General features: G+C 42.5%; 1 protein-coding gene across 1 annotated transcript in view; it reads right to left on the reverse strand.

Moving 5' to 3' along the window:
• Positions 1-2,668: 2,668 nt before the first annotated feature.
• LOC117346766 (vitellogenin-A2-like) overlaps positions 2,669-21,908 on the reverse strand; it is a 50,820-nt gene continuing 31,580 nt past the window's right edge. Inside the window, exons 2-13 of the mRNA XM_033916846.1 lie at positions 20,487-20,732; positions 20,203-20,370; positions 19,980-20,122; positions 18,437-18,572; positions 18,159-18,310; positions 17,907-18,066; positions 14,941-15,048; positions 12,642-12,839; positions 11,583-11,812; positions 7,432-7,526; positions 4,890-5,014; positions 2,669-2,800 (exon numbers count right to left, since the gene is read on the reverse strand). Of these exons, the coding sequence (XP_033772737.1) occupies positions 2,669-2,800; positions 4,890-5,014; positions 7,432-7,526; positions 11,583-11,812; positions 12,642-12,839; positions 14,941-15,048; positions 17,907-18,066; positions 18,159-18,310; positions 18,437-18,572; positions 19,980-20,122; positions 20,203-20,370; positions 20,487-20,732 (1,893 nt within the window). The remainder of the gene's footprint in view (positions 2,801-4,889; positions 5,015-7,431; positions 7,527-11,582; positions 11,813-12,641; positions 12,840-14,940; positions 15,049-17,906; positions 18,067-18,158; positions 18,311-18,436; positions 18,573-19,979; positions 20,123-20,202; positions 20,371-20,486; positions 20,733-21,908) is intronic.

Consider the following 21,908-nt stretch of genomic DNA (forward strand, 5'->3'; position numbering starts at 1 on the left):
CATTGAATTATAGAACTGTTTATAAGTTATTCTATGGTTGATAGGAAGCCAGTGCGTGTTCTTTAGTAATGATGTGACCTGGTCAAATTTAGAAAGGACATTTCAGGGTTGGGGAGATAATGGTAGAGGAAATGATATAGTAGGTATAGGTATCTGACAGCAGTGAGTGGGAGCTTTCCAAAATCTCTTATAGGTTCTATAAGAGATTTCGGAAAGCTGGAAAGATTTAAAGAAAGTCAGGAGCCCTATATGAACTGGACCTCATTGAATCAGCAGGGGAGTACAAGAGATGGCACCAGAGTGAGGGAGGGAGGGGGAAGTTAAGGTAGAGTCTTCTAAAAGGTATAAGGGAAGGGAGAGAGAAGGGGAAGGAGGATTGGGGGCATTCTGTGATTACAAAGGGCTGAATTTTTGACAAATACACTTTTTATATTTATCCTTCTTTTCTTTCATTTTTCTTGCTATGCTTTAGTACTCAATTAGAAAAACTTCTCTCACTGATAATTTTCCAAACGTCTGTTAAGTTCAAATTCAATTTATTTAATATACTGCAAATATAAAACCAAAGGTAAATCCAACTGGAAAGTCCAACAAGAAGTTGGAAGTCTTTAAGGGTTTCATAATGCTTACTTACCCGAGATCAACATTCGCATCAACTCGAAATTTGGATTCCAATAACTGTTGAGTGCTAAAATCATCGGAGAGGTGTGGTGTTGTCTTCATCGCAACTGGGAAAGGGAGAACCAGATGTTATACAAAGAGGACAGTGCATTATATAAAAGGTTCGTCTCTAAATCCAGTTGTTTTGAACTGGATACACTTACCACTGCTTTCAATCTTTGCTACAGCGACAGTATGAAAACCAAAACCTAGTTGAAAACCTGGAGCAGTAGGTGCACTATGGGTGGTGGCTATTGCCGTTACTAGTTGGATCACATTTGCTTTAGTTCCTTTGGAAAGTTTGCTCAATAAATCATTCAGTTTTTTCTGTTCATGTATAAGCTACAAAAAAAACAGAGAAGCAGCCTTTTAAGGGAAGGGAACACACTATTATCCAGACTTTGGAGAAAAGAAAAATCAGGGATGAGTATTACCTTCACGAAGTTCTTAAAATCTTTACTGTCAGCACAACCATGATAAACAGTCATAGCAAACAACTTGATTTCCACTGAGAGCTGATCTGGTGATGACTTCATTTCCTGTATCTGTGGAATACAAACATTATAAGCAGCAACTGGAATCACAGACACGACTGAATGTGTCTTGGAATTCACATCTATCTTAAGCTCTTGTCGTTCAAAGAGTGCTGTCTAAATGATTTCTATCTTTGGCCTTCATATTCAGGTTCTAACATATCTTGAGATTTTATATTTTATCAGTTATGATTGCAAGAAAAAAAAAAATCCACTGGTCATTATTTAAACACCGTGGTCGGTGTTTACTTCAAACGCTTACACCAGCTCTAGCAGGATTCATATTTCAAATCTGATATATTCTAATCACAAAATAGAAATAAAATTATTTTTTCTACCTTTTGTTGTCTCTAGTTTCTGCTTTCATCTTCTTTTCACGCTCTTCCTCCAACGTCTGTCTGTTCAATCCAGCATCTGCCCCTTCCGTCCACTGTTTGCCCTCTCCCCTTTCCATATGGTATCTGCCTTCTTTCTATGTCCCTCTCCCCTTTCCATTCAGCCTGCGCCCCCCCCCTCATTCCAGCTTCACCGCTCTCTTCATTTTTATCTCTCCTACAACAGATCTAGCATCTTTGTCCCTCTCTCCTTATTTCTCTGCTGACCCCCTTCCCAGCATCAATCTCTCTCTCCTTTCTCATTCCTGTCTCTCCCCTTTCCCTCATCTAATCTCTCCATTCCATCCTTTCCCCTTCCCCTCCTCTAATCTCCCTGCCAGCTGTTTCCTTCCTTTTTTCCTCCTCCCCTGTCCAGCAGTCACCCCTTCTCACTTCCCTCTCCAGCATTACCTTTCCTCTCTCTAGCCAAGCGGCAGCTCACTGTGTGTTTTTAACTTTGCCACACAGCTGCCGCTAGCATTAGTTTAGCCACGGTTTCATCAGGCAGCCTCGGGGCCTTTGCTAGGCCGGCCCACCTCGCATCATCGAAGCAGGCTGGCCTAGCAAAGGCCTTGAAGCTACCTCATGAAACCGCATCAAATCTATTGCTAGCGGCAGCTGTGTGGCGAAGTTAAAAGCACACAGAGCTGCTGCTGCTGATCCAGGGGTGCAGAGAGAAGACAAGAAAGGCAGAAGTCCCAGCATACATGACGGTAAAAGTCCCGGCACACGCGACGATAGGAGCAAGTCAGCTGATGCAAGCACTGGAGCCTCTCTTCCTGCCCTATACACAGTTTGCGATACACTGAAGGTAACTGCCTGAAGGGGACCCGAATCCTTCATGGAGTGGCAGGAAATTTTTGCAGACTGCTACCAGTCCACGGACTGGCAGTTGAAGAGCAGTGATCTAGATGACGTTAAGACAACCTTTTGGAATCTTAACTTTATCATGGAAATTACCTAGCTAGCAGACTATATATCCCTGCTAACCATGTGCTATCTGGATAGCAGAGGTGCAGTCAATCATTTTCAGTAGCATAATCCAGAGTGAGTCCCAACCGGTTGAGTTTCACTGAATATCCCTTGAAGCCCCCCTGAATGTCAAATGAATACGAAGGCGGCAAAACGTACTGCTTGTACAATCTGAGCAATCTTTTTCCTCATTGGATATTCAGAAAACCGTGCGTCCTGTTTCCTTATATATTCTTCCAGTCCTTCGCCTTGAACAATAACCTGCAAAGATTGAATGAGAATTACTCATTGTCAAATGTACTTGCAGTAACACACTGGAAAGACATTAAAGAACTTTCAGGCTTGCATTTGCAACATATATTTCTGCATGCACTTTACAATTCCTGTTTTAATTTTCCAAATAATTAATTTACATTAAAACCCCAAGCTTTCCACCTCCAAATCCACTCATGCGGATGGATCGTTCTTTGAGAGTATGACAAATGCAGGAACCCAAGTATGATATCATCAGCTGTGCTCCTTCCTGACAATGCGATAATTCGTCTTTCAAGAAACCACAATCATTGATCTAATGAGGCGACAGTTATATCAGTGTATATTATCAAAAGCTTCACTGGTTACTGTTTGAGGCTAGAGTGTTATTTAAATTTGGATGCATTTGTTTTAAAGTTTTATTTGGCTTAGCACCGGCTTACCTTGTTTCTCAGTTTAGTTCTTTTATTTCTAAGAAAAATATTGGTAGATCCGATTGGTTTTATTTTCCTTCAGCAAATGCATGTCGTTACAAAAAATGTTTGGATAGGACCTTAGCATTCCAAGCAGGATTAATGAATTCATGTTTGAATCTTCTTGTTTCTCCATTTCTTACTTAATATCAATTTCGAAAAGATCTTAAAACCCACTTATTTAAACAATATACTATACATTATTGATTTTCATATTATCACGTAATTATAATGTACTTTTAGGGCTCCTTTTACGAAGGCACGTTAGGGCTTTAACGCGTTAATAGTGCGTGCTAAAATGCTACATGTGCTAGCTGCTACTGCCTCCTCTTGAGCAGGCAGTAGTTTTTCAGCTAGCGCACGCTAATCCGGTGCGTGCGCTAAAAACACTAGCGCACCTTCATAAAAGGAGCCCTTAATCTTTTTATCTATACTTACTTTAGTTTATTTATTTATTAAATATAACAATTTATAATATATACAGTATTCTAAAGCAATATGAATCCACATCAAGAAAAAGAGAGGAAGCATTCTTAGAGATTTTAACCATCAAAGAAATAAAAAGAAAGAAAATATATACTGCCTGTAGATAACTTATTATTAAGTTTTTGTACTTACCTTAGTTTATATTATGTTGTGGAGGGTTTTTGTATTCATTAGTTTTTATTCTTGTATTAGTTACTTAGAATTTTATTATGTATGATATTATTATTATACTAGTGTTTAAGCCCGTTACACTAACGGGTGCTAGAGTAGATGTCTGTCTGTCTAGTTTTTTTTTCTTTGTCTCTCTCTCCTTGGATGCTGTCTGTCTGTCATTCTTGCTGTCTGTGTCTCTCACTGGCCCCCTGTCTGTTTGTCTTTCTTTCTGTCTGTCTGTCTGTCTCCCTGGCCCCCTGCCTGTCTGTATTTCTCTGTTGCACCATGCCTGCCTGTCTCACTGTGGCCCCCTTCTGTTTCCCCCCTCCCAGAGGAAAGCATGATTGTTGTCTGCTCCCCAGCACTCCCCTCCCCCCAAAGCAGCCCCCTTTCCATCTCCCCCTGTCCCCTGTTGTGCATGCTTGTTCTTATCCTACCTCCCACCATCACGAACCACTGCTGCCGCTGCTGCCTGTTCTTACCCTCCCTCCCGCTGTCACGAACTGCTGCTACTGCTGCTGCTCCTCTTCAAAGCAGCCTGCTGAGATTAGCCGGCCGACTGTAGCGAACCTCACAGGCCGTGCTCCACCTCAGTAGCATGTTCCCTCTGACGTGATCGTGTCAGAGGGAACGTGCTACTGAGGTGGAGAGCAGCCTGCAAGGTTCGCTACAACCGGCCGGCGAACCTCAGCAGGCTGCTTTGAAGAGGAGTGGCAATGGTTGGTGAGTGAGGGCAGGGGGTGGGGGGTGGGGGAGTCACCAGCATGTTCCCTGCCATTCGAAAATGGAATTTGGCACGGATCCAAACACCACGGTGGCAGGGATTACGCCGTCCTAAGTGCCGTCCTTAGGGTTTTATTATAAAGAATTGTATGCTGAATACCTATTGTGTAAACCGCTATGAACTGCTGGTTAGGCGGAATATAAAAATAAATTATTATTATTATTATTATACTTTAGCTGTTGGATTTGGTGACCGTTCTTACCTCAAGCAGATCAAGTGTTCCACAACTTCCGTATCCTTTTATACTAAGGAGCATTTGTACTGGGAGCCTGCTCTTTGGATTGTTCATGATGGAGATATCAGCAGAAATACTTCCTATCTGTGAATCTGCAATAAGAAAAAGTGCCCATGAAGCCATAAAATGGCATCTTTTGTAAAACAGAGTTATTTGAAACCTCACATGTGGACTGAAATAATAAAAATGAGACCCTGTACATTGTATAGTCACCCCTATTTCCATAAATTTATGTGTTTATTTACTGATTTATTTATTACATTTATAATTCTGCTCTATCAATTGGTTTCTAGGCAAATTACAGATAAACCTAAACATTTTACTGACTATAATTGGTGTTAATTGGAACTAATTGGCACTAATTAGCAATTATGTATGTAAATAACCACCCGTGGAACTAATTGGCACTAATTAGCAATTATGTACATAACCGCCCTTGGAACTAATTGGTACTAATTAGCAATTATGTACATAACTGCCCTTAGGGCTAGATTCACTATGCAAACAGATTGTGTACCGATCAGTTTGCGACCCCTTTGCGACCAGATTGCCCTCTGGCCCGATTCACTAACCTCTTCTGCGATCCGCTTCCAATCCGTGCATGCAAATGAGGGGAAACGCATGCAAAGTAGACAGGGATGCGATTCACCAAACAAATTTTTGAAACCGACTAGGCTGGCTGATCAACCCACAAAGCGACTGCTGGAGACCAGTCGAAAACTTTTTTTCCAACTCTCCAGCTCCATTGAAGCCTCGCTCTCTGCCCTGCTCTCTGCTGCCCCGAATCGCTCCTGCCTCCCGCCCCGATGCTCTGCCCCGAGCTCTCCTGCCTCCTCTGCCCCGAATCGCCGCCCTGCTCGTCCCTGGTTTTCTCCTGCCTGCCGCCCTGAATCTCTCCTGCCTTTCTCCGCACTGCGAGCCTGTGGTTATAACCCACGGGTTTAAAGCGGGTTAAAACCACAGGCTCGCTGGGCTACAAAAAGTAAAAAAGTTAAATTTTTTTTTTTTTTTTTAAAATTGCGGATCAGTGGAGTCTTAGACACATGAGCAGAGCATCTACAGATGGTCTGCGCATGCGCGCGATCCGTGTCACTAGCGATCCGTGTCAGCAGATTAGGGTGTTCCTCTGATCACCCTCATTTGAATTTTTTAAATTTGTGAAGTCATCGGGCCTGCAGGGATCGGCCATGGATCGCCCCTAGAAGACAGGTTAGTGAATCTAGCCCTTAGTCGGGATTCTAGAAATTGAGCATGCAAAATCATAGCATGCAACTGCAAGGGGTGTGTGGACCTGAGAGGAGCATGGGCAGGTCGGGGGCGTGGCCAGTACTATCAGTTATACATCTAACTGACAGCGGTTAGGTGTCAGTGTTTATAGCAGCCTTTCAGCTGGGAGAAGTGCTCGTGCCTAAAATTAGGTGTGTAACTGCAGACCTATGCTAGTATTTTATAATGGCCAATGTATATAGAGTCGGTGTTTAGAGTGATCATCTGGCACCTCCCTTTAGGTGACGTGCAGATAATTATCCCCTCCTCCCAGTATACTAGATATAATATTATCCTGTAACCTGTTTTTAATTAATAACATAAGAACAGCCATACTGGGTCAGACCAATGGTCTATCTAGCTCAGTGGTTTCCACCCTGTCCTGGAGGACCCCCACGCCAATCAGATTTTCATGCTAGCCCTAATGAATATGCATGAGAGAGATTTGCATATAATGGAAGTGACAAGCATGCAAATCTGCTCCATACATATTCATTAGGCTATCCTGAAAACCCAGTTGGCCTGGGAGTCCTCCAGGACAGTGTTGGGAACCACTGAATTCTAGTCCATTTTCCTTATTCCAACTAAGGTCACAGTACTCAAATAGTAGTAACATTCCAGCACCCTAAAAAGTATCAAGATTCCATTCAAAATCCCAAATAGTATCAACATTCCATGCTACCAGTACAAACAGTGGCTCTCCCTACGGCTATGGACTTTTCCTTCAGGAACTTGTTCAAAGCTTTCTTAAACCCAGCCACACTAACTGTTGTAACCAGCTCCTCAGACAACGAGTTCCAGAGCTTAACTGTTCTTTGAGTAAAAGAAAATATTTCCTCCTATTGTTTTTAAAAGTATTCCCCTGTAATTTCATGGAGTGTCCCTGGCTTTTGTACTTTTGGAAAGGGTAAAAAATGCTAAATTCAAGACTATATTTAGTCTATGTTCAGGAATGCAATCATACAAATATGTGGGCTGAAAGCTTTTAGTACCCATAACTCTTGTGTGAAAAAATATATATCTGTGATACAGAGGAAGGGGATCGGTATATGCCACTTAAGGCAGAAACCATGTACCAGCTGGTCACTCCTTTAAAAAGCAGAATAGAGGAAATACGTTAATTTCTAGTTCCTCTTGGCTTTTTTTTTTTTCCATCACTGAATAAAATGAGTTTTATACAGAGCAGGTAGCATTGCTATCATTAAAAGCATTTAAGAAACAGGAGTTCTTGAATGTTACTCACTGATAACATTAAAGTGAAGATTTTTGCTGAAACGGTAGCTCGTATTTTCAAGATCTTGGTCCAATAGACGAAGAGCAACACGACACGCATCAGCCCTAATGGAAGGAACATGAACACAATCAGCGGCTATCTGAATTCTGTTTGCAGCTGTCACACACACATCTGTACATAAGACTATGGTATGAAACCCAAACCTAAAGGAACTCCTAAAACTATTTGCCTTAATACTCACATTCAACAGTTGTAATCTATCAGGAATGATCTTTGGAAATTTCATTTGAAATTCTGAAAAACCAATTGTAACTATATGAGTCACCCAATCTCAACCCCCCCCCCTCCCCCTTAAAAAATTGAGTTAGCAAAAGATACTTAAGTAAATTGAGATTGAAAGCTTGAAGACCCTCTAGGACAGGGTAAGCAATTCCGGTCCTCAAGAGCCGGAGCCAGGTCAGGTTTTCAGGATATCCACAATAAATATGCATGAGATAGATTTGCATCTCAAGGAGGCAGTGCATGCAAATCCATCTTGTACAAGTTAATTTAATCATGTATTTTTAATGGGTATAACTAATGGGCAGACTGGATGGACCGTTCAGGTCTTTATCTGCCGTCATTTACTATGTTACTATATTTTGAGATCTATTTACTGACCATTTGAAACTAATTAACCATTTGAGGCAATAGAAAGGCTTGATAATAAGCCTGTGAATTCTGGATTTAATTTGCCCATTGTGAAATAACTATTACAATATCCAGTAAAGCAGAGCTTCCCAAACTGTGAGTCGGGACTAGAGAATGACACAGGGAAAAAATTTGTCCCTGTCTCTGCCCTGTTCCCATGAGCTCTGTCTTTATCCCTGCCCTGTCCCTGCAAGCTTTGCCACCATCCTGTCCCCACAAACTCTGTCTGATCCCATCTGCATAAGCCTTGAATAGTTATGATTTTATTTTGAAATCATTTTATTAACGTATAAAAAGAAACAATATTCTGTACAACTGTCATTATTATAAATCACAAATAAAGGAAAAAAATCAACAAAACCTGTCTCCCCTCACAATATCCCCTCCACTATCAGGAAAACTGAACGTTACATAGAAAATTCATCCTAACAGAATAACTTGGTCACACACAGAACACAAATGCTAAATACATAACAGCTGACCAAAAATGATAAACATAAACCAAAATCCCAAGAAGCCCTACCTTTCATAGAGTACAACACCAAAGAAATAGAAAGATCCATTTCCTCCTATATACTGTGCAATATATAAACATCATACATGCCAGGGATGGTGTTAGGCCAAGGAGTGCAATTAGGGCAACTGTCCCATAGCTAGAGAAAGCCCTAAGCCTGTTGGAAGCTGAAGATGGCATGGGCAAGTAGTGGGCTTTGGGATCCCCTCCCAAATTTCTGCCCTGGGCCCTACCCATGTCTAGCACCAGCACTGACAGGGATAAACATTTCAGTTCTCATACATAGACAATAAAATGAATTTTTCTACCTTTTGTTGTCTGGTCATTTTATTTTTCAAATCATATTGTTTTCAGGCTCTGGTTTCTGTTTCCCTCTGTTTTCTCTTTACTCACTAGCCAGAGTCCCCTGCTCATTTGATATTTCTTCTTCTCTGTGCTCACCATCCATCTTCCATCTTTGTATACCTATCTTTTCCTTCTCTATGTCCTGTCCAGCATCTCCCCTGTGCCCATCTCCCTATATTTGTCATCACTACTTTACGTCCCGCATTACTCATCTCCCTTCTGTGTTCCTATTCTCTCCCACATCTGATACTTTCCCTCTGTGTCCATATACCCCCTCCCATGTCTGGCATTGCCCCTCTCTGTCCATGTACCATTCCCATACCGCATCTCTCTTCGTGTCCCTGTTCCTATTTTCCTCTCCATGCCCATTATTTCCCCTCTGTTTCTGATACTACCCTGTGTCTCTACCTCTTTCTGCTGTGTTTAGTATTTCATTCTCTCTTCCTTCATCTGCTTAATATGGCATCTTTTCCCTTCTATTCCCTCCAGAAGCCCCCCTTCCAAAGGTGCAGCACCTCACCCCCCTTCCCTCCAGCTCCTCTTCCTGCTGGTCCTATAGTTCTCTCCCTTCTCTTCAATTCCAGCCCTCCCTTACCTTCAGCTCCATCCCCCTCCTCTGCCCTTCCCTCTAACCCCAGACCGCTCATGTGCCCTTTCCTCCAGTCCCAGCTCCCCTTCCTGTGCCTTTTATTTCCAGACCAAGCATCTGCTTTGCCTTGCCTTGCTCCCTCTCTTCCTCAGGGCCAATGGCTCCAACTCCTTCCTCCTCCCCTCATGGGTCCAGTGGACCCAGCCCCTCTCCCTTGCGGGTCCAACACCGGCTGGCTTCCCTCCCTCCCTGCAGCTGACACACACCTTGTAGAAGAGCAAGCCAATCTCCACACAGGCCTGCTTAACGATGACCGTGGCCTTCCCTCTGCCGGGCTCCTCTTTATGATGCAACTTCCTCTCTTTGCGAAAAAGGAGAGTTCCGGCAGAGGGGAGGCCATGAGCATCATCGAACATGAGATCAACTTGCTCTTCTACAAGATGTGTGCCAGTGCCAGGGAGGGAAGAAAGCCGGCTGGAGCTGCTGGACCCATGAGCAAGAGTGGGTGTGGCTGGAACCTGCTGGACCCAAGAGTGAGGGGGTGGGCTGGAGCCTGTTGGACCTGTGAGGTGGAGGAGGAAAATCAAACACCAACATTTGTTTAATCTGAGGGGAAAGGATGCCTGTAGAGTGGTAAAAAGCTTTGATTCTGCACTAGCAGTAAACAGACTAAATTTTTACCTGTGGTTTTACTGTGGTTTTCCACAGTTTACCTTGGGAACGGGTCACAGATTCATTCTCTTGTCGAGACCCCAAATGGGGTCACACCTGCTGTTGGGGTTACTACCAAGATGGGCTCTACTTGGGTAGTTCATTTTCAGGGAGTCACATCATTTCCTTTTGCTGTAATTATGGGATCACAGGCACAAAAATATCGGGAAGCTCAGCAGTAAAGCTCCAAGCCAATTGGGAAGGAGCAAAAGAGTTTAACATTTCACTATGGACTGTCACAAATAAAGAATTTGTCATCTTTGCTGTGACATTTTCAGAGTTTATCACATGGAAATCCTTAATAATATCATTGTAATTTCAATTCCTTCCCCAGCTGAGACACACTGAATATGTAGACTTTGTAACTCCAAAGGTTGAAATTATACCATCAAACTTTTCCCTCAGTATACTTGGCAGGATTTCCAAAGCAAACAGGAGAAGTGATATTATTCATCCTGTATCAGTTATAAATGTTAATGCTGTCATTATTTCCCAAAACAAATTTGACTAGCTCACTAGCAAATCTAGTTGAACCTGTGAATGCAGTCACGTTAGCAAGAGGAGCAGAGATCATCTCATGCCAGCTGGATCAAATGAGTCCATATTGGTTAAGATGACACCAATAACATGACTCACCATATTGGTTAAGATGACACCATTAACATGACTCATCAAAGATGACACCAATAACATGACCAGCCAAATCTCATGTGATGCTTTCCCAATATAATAGAGACAACCCAGGAGATAAAGGGGAAGAAAGAGTTCAAAATGAATGACATGATGATGAAATATTTTATATAGATGTAGATCGTACCAGGACTCGCCTTCCACATACACTAACTAAATCAGTTCCTTATACTTGTACTTTGTTTAACTGTATAAACAAGTTGCCTTGAGTTTAGCCTCCCATCAGAATGTATTTATATTTGGCCTTTTTACTACTGTTATACTGTTAACAAAACTGTAAGCTTTATATTGAATTATACCGCCTTGGGTAAATCTCTTCATAAAGGTGGTTAATAAATCCCAATAAATAAATATTATATTGCTCAGGGCTTGAGTGGAGCTGGGGAGGGGGGCACAGCAGGAAAAGAGGGGCTGGATTAGGGAGTAGAGTAACTGTACTCTGCTCTATTCCAAACTCACCCCCTCTCCTCTTCCCTTCAAGCTGTCTGGAAGGGATGGGCTGCAGCAGGCCATCCGGGCAATTCTGCAATCTGAAAAGAAGTGGTGAATGTGTTCCTCCAGAAATTAAGCCCTGAAATCACTCATTGACCACAAGATAGAAGGTACTTTCTTCACACTTACACGTTGCCTAAGCGGGGGTTTTGGCTTTTAGACAGAGCCTTAAAGGAAGAGACTATGTAACTGGCCACCTGATCACTTCTTTCCGTTCCTTTTCCTTTTCTCGCCACATTCGCTATAATTGTCACCACTGAAGGATCAGGATTGGATTCCAACACAACTTTAACAGACTCCATACGAACTTCTGAAGGGACCTTATCGTTCAATATGTATGGGAGAAGAATGCCTTGCACCTGAGAAAGAAAAAAAGGGCAGACAAAGTCAGAATACATCAAACTGATATTTCCCCAACAGCGATCCTCTTTTTATTCCAGAAAGATCACTGAATGAACATCATAAGAATGCAAAAGCCAAGGAGAATGATGAAGGATGATATTTTATGGTGGGTTCAACATAGGTACATTGCAAAGGAAGGCCCTGGGTGTCAAGGTGAGGGATGGTGCAACAAGCCACTCTTGTAGTATCAGTCTTCAAAAACAGAAGTCTGAAAGGGAAATGGGTGTCATAAAGCAACCTTTATCCAGGGACATCCCTGATTCTGTGGATCAGGCTCAACCCACTTGGCAGGGCCCGAGCACATCATGGATGGAACCCAAGCTGTAAGGAGGGGAAGCTGGTTACTGCTATGCCAGCTACCCCTGCTGGTGTTAGAACAACACTGGAGGAAGTTAGGCTTGGAGAAGACTTCCTCCCAGTTCTTAGCCAGAGAGAGGGAGAGAGAATAAGAGGCAACTGCAAGCACACCCCCAGCAATAACATTCAAATTGACAACCACAAGCTTGAATAGTTGATTGAGGTATGGTATGGATAGGGTTACCATATGGTTTCAGAAAAAGGATGATGGATTGAGACATCCGGGTTTCACTTTCATTGAAAGCAATGGAAATAAGGAGGTCAGACTGAGACATCTGGGTTTAATTCCATTGAAAGCAATGGAAGTAAAACCCGGATGTCTCAATCCGACCTCCTTTTTCTGGAGCCACATGGTAACCCTAGGTACGGATATGTATAAAACCTAACTTCTGAAAAGAAACTCATCCTGTACTTCTTCCTCTCTCTTACTTTTTTGGGGTCCTTTTTGGCAATGTTACTAAATGCCATGACAGCAGCAGTGCGAATCTTAGTGGAGTTTGATGTTTCAAACTTCTGCAAGATCTTGCAGCTTTCTGGCTGTCCTGCGTTCCCAATGGCCTTCAGAGCCAGAATAGTGTCCTTTACGTTGCCTTCCTTGGCAGCCTGAACTGCAGAGTCATGGAGAATCTACAAAAACAGAAACTACTGTTTTACCATTACACTCATGGACCACAAGGAAATGTAAACAACGTAATTCTATTTCACTGTTGATATTAAAAGATCATTCTGGCTTCTTTTAAGATTTAGAGGGGCAATGTTCAAAGACATTTAACCAAACTGAAAACTGACCCCTCAAATTTGGCTAGGAGTACATGTGAGTTCCATATTGTGCACACTTTTCGACACATTAAGGAGAGTTATTCCTGTAGTTGAGTTTAGGTTGAAGGAAGAGAATAGTTTCAAGTTTATTAAAATTTTGATTGATCGCCTATCATAATTTCTAGGCGATGTACATTAAAATACGGGGAAAGCAGTGGAAATCGGACAATGAGCAATCCACATGAGCCAGCGGTATGAGTCAAAGACTTGTTTAATTTAATCCAGGATGTACAGTAACATGGACCAGACACAGTACTGTGTTTTGGTGAATATTAGCGCCTGCATCAAGGGTCACCAATCCAACAGAGTACAAGGTTTGTGCATCCAAGCAACTGTGAAAAACAGTCAGGAATGATACCGCTGGCTCTTGTGGATTGCTCATTGTCCATTCCCACTGCTTTCTCTGTTGTTCGGTATTTGTGGGATCTTTGTCCTGTTGGACTCTTCTTGTGGTGCCTGTCATTAAAATACGGGAACATAAAAACCAAACATATGAAACAAATTGCATGGCCAAGGACAGACTCACTATTACACAAACCGCTCTCCAATGTCCCTCAGGAGGTGGAAATGAAAGAGCTACCAGAGGAAATTTTGCCAGTGGCTGACCTGAACTCCCATAGAGAGCCAATGTATCTAGGGCCAAGTGAGTGAAAGTCTGAAGTGGAAACAGAACCCATGGAGTGGGACTGAATAGGGTGGACTGAATCTTTCAGGCAAGAAAGAAACTCGGACTGTTGTTTTTTCCTTTTTTTTTTTCCCCCCTCATCTCCTCTGATCAGCCAAGTTGGCTGAGTCAGGAGGCACTAGTTTGCAGAAAGCCAAGCCCTTTTTGGAGAGGGGTTTTCTTTTCTTTGAGAATGAGAATACGGTATATGCTTCACTGTTTGGACAAGCTCTGCACATCAGCAGGGGCTGGGTGGACATAACATCTAGGGATGTCTCACACCTGTCCAGTGAAGTGCACAGTATAATTTTGCTGTGTATGGGACCAACCAAGAGCTTAGCCTTAGTAAGAGTGTGCATAAGAGACTGAACTGTTGGATTTGCTAATGAACTGCACAGTTGCCTAAACCAAGAAAGTTGTATAGAAGGGCATGGTGGGAATCGTAATTTGGGTTGATCGCCTGAGTGTTTTGTTTTATGTTCGTATGGAAGTTTCTTTCTGCTTAGAACTGAGTTAAAAAAACAGAGTGGAAATAAGGAAAACTCTGGAATGCAATACTGATTGGCTGGAGGGAGCATTCTGATAATCGCCATGATAATAAAGCTTGGATTTTCAAGTTTTTGAAAATACAGTGGCCTGCTGGTGAGGATTGCTGGAAGCACACTGGCAGTAGCCACAATAGGCATAGACAAAGAGAAACTTCTTGAAAATCCGGACACAACTGGCCACAACCCCCTATGTTGTAGTAACCACACTGTCCACTCTTAAGTACAATTTCAAGTATAGTTTCAAAATCATGTCCTTGTCTTGAAGGAAAACGAAGGATACTATCAGAGTAGCGCGACCCAGAATTTCAATTTCAGAAAATTCCAGTACCTCCGAAATCCCTTGTTCCTCTTCTTCTTTCTTTTCCATCAGAGTTCGTTTAAGGAAATAAAGTTTTTGTATCGGGGGGATGTTAGACTGAGATTTTCAAACTGGAGATCAAATGGAGATTCTTTGTGTGTAATTAATTGATAATAATAAAAAAAGTAAAAAGCAGAACGAAATCTGGAGCAGTTCTAAGCCTCAACATAACCAATTTTAATGTATTTATAGAAAACTTAATACTATTTCTTTATAGATATTTCTGGAATGTGCTTTCTAAACACTAGAGTGCCCCTACTCTAGGGATAAGCCATCTATTAATTTTGTATGTAGGATAGGCCAGATATAATATAACATTTTACACATAAAAATACTCACCTCAAGATAAATTTCAGGACATCTAGGAAGACCCTTACAGTATTTGTTGACCATAGTAGAGAATGCAATCGACAAATCAGGACTTTTTTCAAACTTTTTCACAGACTCCTGCAGGATCAGGAGGAAAGAGTTCTGGTTAACAGTGAGCATTTGAGTATATCTCAACTTGAGATGCCATTTCTTTCAGACAAGAGATAAACTCCCTCTACCGCTTAATAAAATTTCTAGGCGGTGTACAAAGTAAAAAAAAGTATCTTAAAAACAAATTTAAATTAAATTACTAAACAAAACCAGGATAGGTTAGTAAACACATACCAAAACATATGTACCAACTTCACACAATTAGGAAAGAAGGACAAGAACTACAATCTTTGAGAAAAATAAGCTGAGGATATGATAGCTCTTCATTGTGGTAGTGTGGCCAGTGACTTTCATATCAATTGTTTTTCAGTAAAATCATCTTGACTGTGTTTAAATACTGAACCTCTCACAATTTCAGTGAGTATAGCCAGTGGCATACCTAGCATATGTAAAATAATAAACACTTTCAGTAATGGTTGATGCAATGATGTCCTATGGTATGATACAAGGACAGCATCCTATATAATAAAACCCTAGCCACGCATGCGCACTCTTACCTGCGTGCTTCTGTGATCTCTGATCTGTGATCAGTAGGTCCGTGGCCAGCAAGGGTGCGTATGCGGAGGCCAGACAAATCGGAAAGCAGAGAAACACAGCACAGCCGACAACTCCTCCCTCCCACCCTCACTCACCACCAAAACCAGCTATTTTTAAGCCTCCTCCTCCTCGCCAGCTCACCCGCGTTTACATTCAGAGAAAAGCACTGCACCGCACTACCGCTGGCCTCGCTGTCTTCTGTCCACTGCGGCCCGCCCTCTCTGACTACTTCCTGTTTCCGCTAGGGTTGGCCGCAGTGGATAGAAGATGTCGAAGCCAGCGGTAGCACGGTGCAGCGCTTTTCTCTGAATTTAAACGCGACGGCTGGGAAGGGGGTGACGGGAAATGCTGCTGCTGCACAGGAAAGGCCGGGAAATGCTGCTGCTGCACAGGAAATGCCGGGAAATGCTGCTGCTGCTGCACAGGGAAGTGTGTGTGTGTGGGGGGGAAATGTTGTTGCTGCACAGGGAAGTGTGTGTGGGGGGGGGGAAATGCTGCTTCTGCAAAGGGAAGGGTGGGAAATGCTGCTGCTGCACAGGGAAGTGTGTGTGTGTGGGGGGGGGAAATGCTGCTTCTGCACAGGGAAGGCTGGGAAATGCTGCTGCTGCACAGGGAAGGGTGGGAGGGAAATGCTGCTGCTGCTGCTGCTGCTGCTGCTGCACAGGGAAGTGGAGGGGAAGGAGAGGGAAAGGGGGCCTGGGAGCAATCTTGGTTTGCTTTGGGGGAGGGGGAGACAGAAGGGGGCCATGGAGAGACAGAAAGGCAGGCAGGCAGGCAGCGCATTAGAATGAAAGACAGACACACAGAAAGACAGACGGCAGATAGATAACTTCTAGGTCCATCCGTTCTCTGCCCCCCAGACCATCCTGACACTAACCAAAGAGTGCCCTGGCAGTCAGAGCTCATATTCAGCCACACCTTCTGGTTAAGTGCTGCTAAATATCAACTTTGAACCTGGACAGCAGGAGAGGTTGCTCCTACATGGTTATCTCCTGCTGAATATCAATCCCTATGGCTTTATGTTTAGAATGCTAATGAATTGAATGGGTAAGGAGAAAGGAGGGGTGGGTTGGAGGGAATGGATAGAGACTAGGGATGGCTAATACATTCTGCCACCCTAGGTGGTCATTTGTGCTGGAAGGATATCTGTAGTCACGTGTAAACAAATGAAATATACTTTTCTTACATTATTAATTCTCCATCTCCTCTTGCCCTCCCTTGCCAAACAATACATATAGGCGCTAAATTCTATATATGGCAACCAAAAATTACGCTATTCTGTAAGCCGCGCTTAAAAGAGGTCTTTTACTAAAGCTAAAGCAATTAGCGCTGCTAAATCAGTTAGCGTGCGCCAAATCGGCTAGCGTGCCTTAGTAAAAGACCCCTAAAGTTAGGGGCGGTTTATTGAATAGCGCTTACCTCCAGGAAATGTGGCTAACTTTAGGCGCGACATTTGCACCAACAAAAACATGGTGCAAATGCCCATGTCCTGAGGCCCTAATTCTGTCATTTTGTGCACAATTTAAAGGGACGCCCCTGGTTCACCCATTCCTCACCCATTTCCATGCCCCCTTTTTTGACTCAAGTGTAAAATTTAAACACAGATCCAGTACTTAAATTTATGCGCATAACCCTTCGTTGATTTTAATTAATGCCAATAAGTGCTTGTTAAAATGCAAATTATCAGTGCTAATTAGCTTTTTAGTCAATTTGGGAGTGTAACCAAAATTGCATGCACAATTTTTGGTACTTTTTATACAATTAGGGCAGGGGTGTCAAAGTACCTCCTCAAGGGCCGCAATCCAGTCGGGTCTTTCAGGATTTCCCCCAATGAATATGCATGAGATCTATTTGCATGCGCTGCTTTCATTGTACGCTAATAGATCTCGTGCATATTCATCGGGGAAATCCTGAAAGTCCGACTGGATTGCGGCTCTCGAGGAGGGACTTTGACACCCCTAAATTAGGGGGATGGGGGGGGGTGTAATTTTATAACAGGATGTCCATAAAAGTGTTCAAAAAAATGGGCTCCCTGATCTATCCCACAAATTTGCACCTGCTCTAAGGAAAGTGCTTATTCATCCATGCCATTTCCAAGGAGCCCTTTTCACCATGTAAACCTTGCCATACACATGAAAGTGCTTCGTAAAATCATTCCTACACAAGAGAGCTTAGTTGTGAAAATGAACCAGTGATCACGCTGGACCGTAAAATTAGTTTGGATCCCAGTCAACAGACAAAAGAGACGCAGAGAAAAGGAAGACAGAGAAGGAGCACAATTATCTTACTAAAGTAATTTCCATTGTCTTGGGATTGGCTTCAGTCACCATCATGGCTATAAAAAAGGCCCACTTGATTTCATTGTCGCTGAGATCCTTTGACATTTTCATGAGTGCTTGCATGGAACTGGTAGTTCCTGTCCAGACGATCACAGTCAGACACCACTCCCTGCAATAACCGTAAGAAAGCCCAATGTCTTAATTCTCAAGGTACCTCCTGTCATGAGGAAAGTACAGTCCACAGGCAACCAGTTACTATACCTCCTTGGAGCACTCTTTGCACAGTAATCTTTCCATACTTCCAGAATTGTTTCAGATGTGCAACTACTCATGCTTTCGATAAGTTGGGCGACTATGCGGCCGGTATTCTTCTTTTGTTGGTCGTTCACTAAATCCTGTAGTTTTTCCTCAATCTATCACAGACACATAACACATAGGGTTGGTGTTTGATCTCTAGGTATTTATTTATTCAGAGACCATATACAGACACAGAGCAAGTAGGTACAGTATGTATCGGAGGTTACGATAAATTCTACTACCTGAGACTTCGACAAAACACCTGGCTTCTGACGGGTCTCTTTATCAAAATGGTATTGAAGACCTCCCCGGGACTTTAGTTCTTGATCAGGTAAGGTTGGTTGGTTCTTCCTAATGCCCACCAATTTAAGATTTTGACTGGAAGGGAAAGGGGAATAGGAACAATTACATTTTCTTTAAGTGTCTTTTAGTGCCATACCAAAGGCCATGCAAGCAGTGTGGCTGCACGGGGCATACAAGGTACTGCCACGCCACTGTCTCCTATCATTTGCAGAGCAGCATTGGTGGATGCAATTATGCTTTTTTTTTTTTTTTTTACACTGCTGTAGATTCTCAAACGTGCATATAACAGCAGCGTTCATCTCTTAAATTAAATTAGAAAAATTGCAAACACAAAAACTAAAACAGTAACATTAATCCTCTATAATAAAACCCTAAGCGCGCATGTGGCTGAACCATCTAACTTCACACAAAGAAGGAACAATCTATTGGTTGAAGCAGAAGGCTCAGAACCAAGGAATTGGGCTCAGTTCCTCACCACTCATGCTCAAGGCGAATTATAATCCAGGTAGAGCTGGTAAACTCTTGTCACAGAATTTCATTTCATTTAACTTACTGATCAGACTTACATTGCACATTCTTTCAGCTACCATAAACTGTATAGAGTGGTTTGCAGTAACTGTCTTTCTTAATAATTTACCCCCTCTTCTACAAACGCATAGTGCAGGTTTTAGCGCCGGCAGCGTCGGTAACTGCTCCTGCGCTAAAACCCACGCTATTGCATTCGTAAAAGAGGGGGGTTGCTTTCTTATTCCCATTTAACATTCTCACCCAAAATTGTAACCTTCCTGGAAATGTCCAGTTAGCTCTTTTGTAATCCGCCTTGAACTGCAAGGTACAGGCGGAATAGACAATCCGCTTCATGTCAAATTGTGCATTCTTACCCTCTCTTAATGCTCACTGCATAAACCTTAATTAATAAATAACATATACTGTACTTTAAAAAGTCATGTTTCTTAACATTTTTAGGTCTTCTGGTAGCTAATTCCAGTACCTGGGCACTGTCCTTGCAAGGACTTACAACAGAGGTTGGTACTTAGGAACAAAGTTACTTACTGGAGGTCAAAGGAGCATCACAGCAGAAGTGGAACTTGAATCCTGGCTACCTTGGCCCTTAGCCTGCCGCATTAACCACCAGGCAACTGCTTGATAGGTTTGAACCAGAGAATGACACGGGGAAAAGATTTGTCCCCGTCCCCGTGAGCTCAGTCCCCGTGAGCTTGGTCCCTGTCCCTGCCCCCACAAACCATCTGATCCCATCCACACAAACTCAAATAGTTTTATACTGAACTTGAACCTCTGTTTCTCCCTTGGACAAGTTACTTTATCTCCCATCGCTTCAGGTAACCCAGATTAGATTCTAAATTCCTTGGGGCAGGGCTTTATATCCGAACACATCCTGTAGCATTATAAAATGACACGTGCTTTTATTATATGCAACAAGATCAAGTATTAATATGTTCTTCACTGATGTCTTTATTGTACCTTGCGTTCACAACTATAGTCACATCCTTGGCGAGGTAGATCTGCCGTACTTCGTTGGTTATAACGCTTTCAATCACAGGACTTTTTTCACCCATCTTCAGGCTATATCTAGCTATGTAACCTCCTCTCAAATTCCTTCCCGTCTACGTGCACAAAGAAACGTGACAATCAATGGTCATTTTTTATGAAGTTACCCAATACCGGCTATTCAAGAGCCCCTTACCTCCTGACATGTTTTACAGCTGTCAGCAAACGCCGCTATTATGCCACTGGCTTTCTCCACTTTCTCATCGCACTTGCTGAAGTCAATGGCTTTCCAGACAATGGGTGGGTTTGCCTTCGTGTCTCCTGAGTTTGAGTAGCGGGTCTGACAGACACCGTAAATCGAATGCTAGAGAGATGGGAAGAGAGCAATCACAGAGTTGCAGGAAATCTTCAGTGCCCTGAGAAAGAACTGTCAGGAAAGAACTTCCATAGAAGGAAAAATATAAGTCAAGCAAACTCCACCTCTTGTAAGCTGTGTGTGCCAGGTTTCGTGTTGCAGCTCAAGGCATTCAGAATCCCTCTCTTTAAGTTGGTAGAAGATTCATCCTCGTCCGACTGAGTTCGGATATTGCTGACTATGCCTTTCCTGCATTCATACGTTGACGGTTTGGCAAGATTTTCCTGGAGAGCCTGGCTCACTTTGGGTAATGCTTTGCAGGGACTACTCGAGTCACTGTCAGGGCAGACTTGTACCTCTGGGTTAATTACCTGAAAAGAAATAGAAGAACATATTCACACTGCTACTCAATTTCTGTCCTTAAGGTCCATGGTAACCCTATGTCATAGACAAGCCAGATTTTCAGGATATCCACAATAAACAGGGCATTCGGAAAAATTGGAAGGGGATAGATTCAAAACAAATGCTAGGAAGATTTTCTTTACCCAGCGTGTGGTGGACACCTAGAATGCGCTTCCAGAGGACGTAATAGGACAGAGTTTGGTATTGGAGTTCAAGAAAGGATTGGACAATTTCCTGCTGAAGAAAGGGATAGAGGGGTATAGATAGGGGGCTACTGCACAGGTCCTGGACCTGTTGGGCCACCGCGTGAGCGGACTGCTGAGCACGAAGGACCTTGGGTCTGACCCAGTGGAGGCATTGCTTATGTTCTTATGTTCTTATGACAATCAATACTTAAGCACCACCAGGACTTATCAACAATTTTCAATAGCTTCACTCAACAATTTAATTAAACATTTAATCCAAAAAAGCTAATTACATACTTATTTCAAAATATTTCATCATTTATTAAATTGTTTTATTAAATACTCCATTTGTAAATACTATTAAATAAATCATTAAACCTACACACAAATATCACCTAAATAGAGCCCCCCCCCCCAATTCATTCAAACCATTAAAACATTTGGTTTAAAAATTTCATGAAATGTTCACCCATACAAACGGGTATTAAAACGGCCAGCAAAATCTATGCTTGGACTTTCGTCTGTAAATAGTAACAGTCATGAAATTTTTAAACGGAATGTTTTAATGGTTTAAATGAATTGGGGGGGCTCTGTTTAGGTGATATTTGTGTGCAGGTTTAATGATTTATTTAATAGTATTTACAAATGGAGTATTTAATAAATGCTGAAATATTTTGAAATAAGTATGTAATTAGCTTTTTGGATTGAATGTACGCAAATTCTCTCATGCATATTCATTGTGGATATCCTGAAAACCTGGCTTGCCTGTGGACCTCAAGAAGTAAAATTGAGTTGCCCTGCCTTAGGCAGTTGCAGGAAAGTCTAAAATGGTGCCTATTTTATGCCTCTTTTGTAAAGGCAACACAGGATCTTAGAACCAGCCCCCAAAGAAGATGTAAAGGTGTGGGTATGCTCTGTGTGCAGCTCTGCATTTGATAAAATAGCAACTAGGAGGAAGGA

This window comes from Geotrypetes seraphini, chromosome 12 (assembly GCF_902459505.1).
Source record: "Geotrypetes seraphini chromosome 12, aGeoSer1.1, whole genome shotgun sequence".
Classification (NCBI taxonomy): Eukaryota; Metazoa; Chordata; class Amphibia; order Gymnophiona; family Dermophiidae; genus Geotrypetes; species Geotrypetes seraphini.